This window comes from Marmota marmota, unplaced genomic scaffold (assembly GCF_001458135.2).
Source record: "Marmota marmota marmota unplaced genomic scaffold, marMar, whole genome shotgun sequence".
NCBI classification, from domain to species: Eukaryota; Metazoa; Chordata; class Mammalia; order Rodentia; family Sciuridae; genus Marmota; species Marmota marmota.
Window position 1 is genome coordinate 810,396 of NW_026000207.1, and position 8,101 is coordinate 818,496.

Below are 8,101 nucleotides of genomic sequence, written 5' to 3' on the forward strand. Positions count from 1 at the left end.
GAGCGCGCGTGGCCCCGAGGAGGACGCCGGAAGTCCCGCCCAGGAGCGCTCCACCTGGCGGAAACGCCCCTCCCCCAGGCCCCCCTTGGCCCAACGCCACGAACGTGTCTCGCGCAGTGGCGTCTGGGTAATACCGTTCCCGCGGCGCCCTGGGCTCTGGCCAGGGTCCCTCTCCAGACCTTTGGGCTTTGGCACTGGCTATGGTCGGGGCCTGGGAAGTTGTGTCCTCAGGCTTTGCTGACGGAGCAGGGTGAAAACCAAACAGGCCTTGACAGGAAAGGAGAAAGGGACGTGGAGGGACAGAAAGCAGCTCTGGCTTCGTCGGAAATGAGGCACAGCCAGAGTGTGTCCTCCTGGGAGCGACCCCGACGGACGGACACTCCATATCCTGAGGCATATTCAGTTACCATTGTTTTTTGGGGGATGTGAGGCGTACCTGCCAGTTTTGTCCAGGACTACTACACAGCCAGGCCCATTTAGAAAGGAAGCACCGAACCTTAGATCGCTAGGAGCTGGGCACCGTGGAACACACGAGAACATGGCGCTCACAGGCTGAGGGAAGAGGATTGCAGGTGTGAGGCAGCTTAGCAACTAACCCAGGCCCTCTCTCCAAGAAAAAAGAGTATGTATCAGAGTGGTAAAGCCCCTGAGTTCATTCCCCGATTTAAAAAAATATATATTAAGAGTTTATTTGCATAAAGAAGGATTTGTGAATCGGACAGTGCTGCCCCGGACCTGCGTGGGTAGCTGGATTTAAGATCACCCTGTGAACTGCAGGGGCACCAAGTAAGACACACGATTTACCCTACACAAGCTTCAGGACAGGTTCCCTGCTCTCGCCTCAGGCTCCCCAAGAGGGAGAGCAAGAGAAAGGAGACAGGGAGAGCGAGACAAAGGGGGGCGTACAGGGAGGGAGAGAAAGCGGGGAGGAGAGAAACACGTTGGGAAATGAGCTTTTATTGGGGGGGACTCTTATTCTTAGAAAGTTCTATCCAGAAAAGGGAAGAAGGGGCAGGGATACAAGGGACGGGTCAGTGTAACTCAACCCTGGGGGCACATCCCAAAAAGAAGACCATCATACTATCCAGGCTAGACCCCGCCCAAACCAGAGCAAATGCAGTGGTTGGTCAGAATCTGCGGCATCAGGCCTGGAAGAGTGTGGGCATTCTTTGTGGCTCCCCACAGGGCAACACTCAAAAGTTGAGAAAGATCGAGTGAGCACTGCCCACTTTCCACATGAGTGGAAAGTTTTATACCCAAGAAGAGCAAAGACCTCATTAGAATTGCTATAGCTAGGTATTGCCTTACTTGGGTATGTTAAGATGAGGCATTTGCTTTATTTGAATGTAGTTTGAAGGAGGTCCTTAGTTGTATAACCAGTAACTGATTGCCTATTGTGACAGCCTGATGCTCGTTTTAGTTTGTTTCTTTTAAGTTAGTTACAAGAAACATTTTCAGGTTAAATTCAGGCTTGCTTATGTAACAGCAAAGACAATCTCATTAAAAAGATCCTCAAATTAACAGCCTCTTTAATTATTTAGTGAGATATTACTTGTTGGAGATGCATTACCATTGCATATTTCAGTCTCTATCCCTTACCATCCAGGTCTCCTTTTGTAGGCAGAGCACCAAATCCCTCCTATAGTAGGTCTCCTCCTTTCTAGAGGGAGGTAGAGATACTGACCTCCCCAGCTCTGCTCTCCAGTCTCAGCTCTCCCTTTTTCACCACAGGGCCTATCTGAAATTACAATTTTTGAATCCTTCCTAAACCTGATATCTATGGCATGCCCTGGTGTGTTTCCTATTCTCCACACTTTCAAAGCTCCAACTCAGTCCACTTTAACTCCAAACCTTAATGACCACTGGTCAATGAAGTAACATCTATGACTTGAAATGTCAGAGAATCGCCATGCTCCAAACTCAGTTCTCCAAAACCTGCTCCATTTTCTCAGATGTTAAGGCAAAAAATATGGGCTGGGCCTTCACTCCCCACTTTCTCAGTTACATTTGATGTTTCAGGAAATCTGTAGGCTCTAGTTTTCCAAGATCTCTATCTGAGATCTTATGATGTATCCCGTCTTTCCACTCCACCAGTTCTACTTCAACCAATATTCCCCTGGAGGTTTTGCAGTGGCCTCAAAGGTCTCTCTGCCTGTCTTCTGGCCATAAGGACCAGATCTGCATAGAACTTAGCAGGCACCCCTCCACCCAGGTTTTAGCATTGTGTGTGGGGGTTCAAGAGTGCCTGGGGAAGCACTACCTCCCTCCTACCACCTCACGAGATGGACCTCCATCAGCTGAGCCAGGGAAGAGCCAGAAGATGGGGCAAGTGATCAAGACGGGGACAAGGACATTGGAGTCCCCAGCCTGGCTCAATTGAACCTCACACTCATCCCAGGGCAGGGGGACAACAGCCTTTTCTTCCACTTTCTTGCTTCATCACCTCAGTCTAAGCCAAAGTCCCTGAACAGGTTTAAAGCAAGAGAAAAGCCTAAGACTGCTGCAGGTGCAGTAAGTCCTGCGTTCACTGATTCACATGCGCAGCAGCACTCCCTCCTGTTTTCCGCCACAGTCTTCTAGATAAGTTTCCAGCCTCTGCCTCAAGCTTCTGAGACTTGTTGGGTAGTTACCTGGTGATTATAGGTCCAATGCCCAGGAAAGGGCTCCAAGAAATGAAATTCTGGGAATCCAAACGGGGCAGGACTCCACTTCCTCATAACCCATTAAGCCCCAAATATTCAATTCTGTAAATATTTCAAAGAAATCAGTAGGGGTACATTTTTACTGATTTTCCTGTAGTACAACTAGCATTTTCTTCATAATTACATGGGTAGTTAGTTCATTGACTATCCAGTGTGATGGTTATGTGTCCCCTAAAGTTCCATGTGTTATGTGCTTGATTACCGATTTGTGGCCCCTACTAGAGGATGACTAATCTCTAAAAATCAAGAGCTAGTGGGAGGAAGTTACGTCATGTGGGGGTTCCCTTGAAGGGGTTATTGGAACCCCAACCTGTTCCCTTCTTGCTTCCTGGCTGCCGTGAAGTGGCTTCCTCTGCCTCACTCCCCTCATGATATACTTGTCATGAGCCCAAAAGCAATGGCCAAGTAAATGTGGACTGAAACCTCCAAAATTCTTTTTTTTAATTGGGGATCGAACCCAGGAGTGCTTCACCACTGAGCCACATCCCCAGCCCTTTTTTATTTAGAGACAGGGCCTCACTAAGTTGTTGAGGCTGGCTTTGAACTTGTAATCCTCTCGCCTCAGCCTCCCAAGTTGCTGGGATTGCAGACATGCACCACCGTGCCTGGCAAACGTCCTAAATCGATTTTACTGTTATTTATTACAGTAATGAGAAGCTGACACAGCAACAAAATGAAAAGCACAGGAATAAACCTTCATGTTTATGCAGATATGTGATGAAAGTGCAGAAAGGACTGATTTGGGAAAGGAGTCTTTTGAAGAAAGTGTTCAAAAGCTAGATACTCACATGCAAAAGAATGGACAACAAGGAGCTGGGAATGTGGCTCTGTGGCAGAGTGCTTGTCTGGCATGTGTGAGACTCTGGATTTCATCCCCAACATTGAGAAAGTGAGAGGGAAGAGAAAAGAGGATTAAAAGAATTGAATATACATTTCTCTAAAGAACATTGAGCAAGAGGTAGATAAAAAATGTTCATCAGTAATCATTAGGGAAATGCAAATCAAAGTGACAATGAAATACCTCACATCCATTTAAATAACTATTTAAAAAGAGAAAGAATTGTGGTGTGAAAAATTAGAACACTTGTACTATTTATGAGACTCCAAAATGGTACACCTGCTATGAAAACCATGTCTCATATCCTATGAAACAGCAATTCCATGTCTGCCTCTACACCAAAAAAAGAATTTAAAGCAGAGGAGTAGGAATGTGGCTCAGTGGTAGAATGTCTGACTGGCACATGTGAGGCCCTAGGTTTGATTCCCAGCAGCACCCTCAAATATATATGTAAATTTTTAAAAAGCAAAACCTCAAATCTTTATCTATATACTCATGGGAGTCATTATCCTCCATAGCAAATACATGAAATGAATGCAAAGCAATTCTCATTATGTATAGATAAAGTGTTATATATGGGATTTTATTCAGCTTTAAAAAGGAAATTCTAATCCTTTTGAAGACGGGTAAAATGAGGCACAAAATAATAAGATTCAAAACAATTTTCCTTAGAGAGAGTACTAATGAAGTTCAGAGTGCTATCAGGGGCTGGGTGTAATGGAAAATAAGTCGTTAATAAAGGACATAGAGTTTTCCCTATCTTGTAAGATGAAAAGACTTGGGCTGGGGATGTGGCTCAAGCGGTAGCGCGCTCGCCTGGCATGCGTGCGGCCCGGGTTCGATCCTCAGCACCACATACCAACAAAGATGTTGTGTTCGCCGAGAACTAAAAAAAAATAAATAAATATTTTTTAAAATTCTCTCTCTCACTCTCTCTCTCTCTCTCTCACTCTTCCTAAAAAAAAAAGATGAAAAGACTTCTGAACATTCATTGCACAATGTGGACAATTACTGAACTGTACACTTTAACATTGTAATGATGATAAATTTTGTTGTCAGCATTTTAGAATTTTAAAAAAACTAGTTCCCAATTATAAATCAGAGCATATTTCTGTCTGAAGTTTTTTTACATTTACTTGTAAGTTCTTTATCTGATGTGAATGTTTTGGAGCTGAGTGAGGTGGGAGTTTTGGTTAAACACTTTCCCACATTCACGGCACTCATAAGGCGTTTCTCCGATGTGAATTCTCGTATGTTTAATGAGGCTTGAGTTATATCTGAAGACTTTCCCACATTCATTGCACTCAGAAGGATTTTCTCCAGCATGAACTCTCTGATGACTAAGAACTGTGGAATTGTTCGTAAAGAATTTCTCACATTTGCTGCACTCATAATTTCTTTCTCTAATGTGAACATTTTGGTGCCGAATGAGGTGGGAATTTTGGCTAAAACCTTTCCCACATTTGTTGCACTCATAAGGCTTTTCTCTAATGTGATTTCTCCAGTGTCTAATTTGATTTGAGTTGTGGCTAAAGAATTTCCCACATTCACTACACTCATAAAGCCTTTCCCCACTATGAACTCTCTGATGTGTATCAAGTGTGGAGTGATATCTAAAAAATTTTCCACACTTGCTACATTCATAAGGTCTTTCTCCAGTGTGAACTCTCTGATGACTATTCGGTGTGAAGTGTCCATAAAAATCTTCCCACATTCACTGCATTCATAAGGCCTTTCTCCAGAATGAAGCCTCCGATGTCTACTCAGTGTGAAGCAATATCTAAAGAACTTCCCACATTCACTGCATTTGTAAGGTTTTTAACCATGTGAACTCTCTGATGAATAATAAGTGTGGAGCTGTCCATAAAGAATTTCCACATTTGTTGCATTCATAAGGCCCTTCTCCAGTATGAACTTTCTGATGTCTAATGAGGATGGAGTAGTATCTAAACAGTTTTCCACATTCACTGCACTCAAAAGGCCTCTCTCCAGTGTGTATTCTCTGACGAATAGTAAGTGTGGAGCTGTACATAAAGAATTTCTCACATGCACTACAACAATAAGGCTTTTCTCCAGTGTGAACTTTCTGATGTCTAATAAGTGTGGAATGTAACATAAAGACATTCCCACATTGACTGCACTCATAAGGCCTTTCTCCAGTATGGATCTTCTGGTCACCAATAAGGTAGGACTGTGTAATAAAAGCCTTCCCACTTTGACTGCATTCAAAAGGCCTTGGCCTGGAAATTCTCTAGTGCTCCATGAGGTCAGATCTTTTTATAAAGAAATTTCTGGTGCTAAATAAGGTGGGACTTTCTAATGAAGGATTTCCCACATTCAGTGAACTCATAAGGCCTTTCTCCAATGTGAATTTGCTGGTGCTCAACAACATTATATTTGAGACTGAAGGATTTCCCATATTCACTACACTTGTAAGGCTTTTCTCTAGTATGATTTTGCTAATCCTTAATAAGGCGGGAGTTGTACCTAAAAAATTTTCCGCATTCACTGCATTCATAAGGCCTCTCCCCAGTGTGGATTTTTTGGTGCTCAAAAAACATAAGTTGGTGGCAAAAGTCTTTCCAACATAATTGCAGCCATAATCATTTTGTCCATTTTGAAAGGCCTCCTTGTCCTGGGTGTCCCGAGGTGGCTAACTGTTGAGAGCTACAGCCGAAGGAGCCCCAGCAAACTTCCAGCTGATGGCTCACCGTGGCCCCAGCAAACTTCCAGCTGCCAGCTGATTGGTTCCTCTGCAGTGATGCTCATTGGGCTGTTTCCCCGCCCTTTCAGACCAGGGAGCTGCTCATTGGGGGACTCTTTTGGCTCTGCCCACGTGACCCAGCCAATTGGCCTCAAGAGCAGGAGGAGGGCGGGGGGCCCGGGGGGTGGTTGAGAGGCTTGTGGGAAGCAGGTGGTGGCAGTTGGGCTCTGAGGGAATTCCTGAAGAGCTCGAGTGGTGCAGCATGTGTTCTAAAAATAAAGTTTGTTTCTGCTTGATAAGTGGCTCGGAATTGTGCCCAGCCAGACTGCCACAGCTAACCACTGTGAAGAGCTTTTTTCTGAAAAAGATCGAAATTGGCAGTAAAGTCTTTTCCGTCCTCCCTGCTTGTGAAGGTCCTCTCTGCTATGTGAACTCCATGGTTCTTCCACAGTGATTTGATCTAAGCAGCTGCTGTTGGTGCTGGTAAAGCTCTGCCAAACACTTAACAACTTATGTTCAGGATGTGTTCCACTGCTGTGCACAGTCAGATGCAAAATGTCTTCCAAAAGTGAGCTGCATGTCTCACAGGGCTTCTGAATGGATGTTCCTACAGATACACCTTGCTCAGAAGGAATCTCCTTATCTACAGCTCCATGCCAACAACCTGTAAGAATAGATATACTAATAATAGGCAGGATCACTTTAGTTGAAACAGGCAGAACCATAGTAAATTTCGAATACACACACAGATTGGTCCAGGGGATTACTGACATAAATTAAACACTAAAGTCGATGAGTGAAAGACCTGCTGGACAGAGTTGGGCCTAGCACATTCCCACCACCAGAGAGCCCTACAATAGGTAAAAATGCAAGGAGGGATAAAGAATAGGGAGGAGGGTCAGCCCTCAACTGACTGCTCTTCAAATGGCCTTAAATGAGGCTATGGATACCAATAACTGGTGAGCAGATATAGAAAGTCGTGTCCAGACCCAGGGATATAGCTGACTTATGTAAGAGTGGCTGGTGTATAAGATCTCAAAACACCTTGAGTCAAATGCTAAGAGAACCAGAAAGAGTTAAAAAGAAGAGATTTGGCAAGAGGTGAAGGCCAGAGATGTGAAGAACTAGGGGCCATAAGTAAGAGGGGGAAATGAAATGGGGAGGAGAAGTAGAAACAAATATGTCACAGGCAAGGGCATAAAACTGAGCTGGCCTACAAGTATGATCTGCATTCAGTTCTCATCAATCTTCTTCCCAGCTCCTACCCGCCAGGGCTATGATGGTTGAACTTCTCTTGTCATTGTGGAGTAAATCCTGGCATTCCACCCTGACAGGACCCAGGCACTGTCCCATGCTTAAGGTGAGCAACTACCTAAGCCTGGCCTTGGCCAGTTCTAGATGAAAGAGGAAAAGGGAAAAGCCAGCGTATACCTAGAGCATATAACCCAGAATATTCTCCATCTAAAATTATAAGAATTTCCATTGGAGAGTCCTGCAGAAATGACTCTCTAATCCTCACATGTAGTGACCAGGTAAATGCCTGAAATTCCCGGCATTGGCAGGCCCTAAGCATGCCAGCAACATGAAAGGAGGGAAGGCACAATTTTCATACACCTGAAGAGTAACCTGACCAGGAACAGGCAAGGTTGCTGGGTTCTATTAAAACATTTCTGACTTCTGAGCATTAAAAGCTAGAGTAGCAGGGGAGACTATTTGGGCAGAAGTGGATACAGTGCACAGAACCAACCTCTGGCTCCCACAATAGTCTGGTAGGAAACCAAGGAAGGAGACAGCACCCATGGCCTGGTGTGGCAAAGACAGAACTTAAGATCAGCTCTGTCTGGGGGGGGGGGGGGC

General features: G+C 44.7%; 1 protein-coding gene across 1 annotated transcript; it reads right to left on the minus strand.

Annotated features, from left to right (window-relative positions):
• Positions 1-4,096: 4,096 nt before the first annotated feature.
• On the minus strand, positions 4,097-6,333 carry LOC107158971 (zinc finger protein 17-like). The gene has a single exon (XM_015505498.2). The coding sequence runs from the start codon at positions 5,252-5,254 to the stop codon at positions 4,688-4,690; it is 567 nt and encodes a 188-aa protein (XP_015360984.1). The 5' UTR covers positions 5,255-6,333; the 3' UTR covers positions 4,097-4,687.
• Between the last annotated feature and the right edge of the window lie 1,768 nt (positions 6,334-8,101).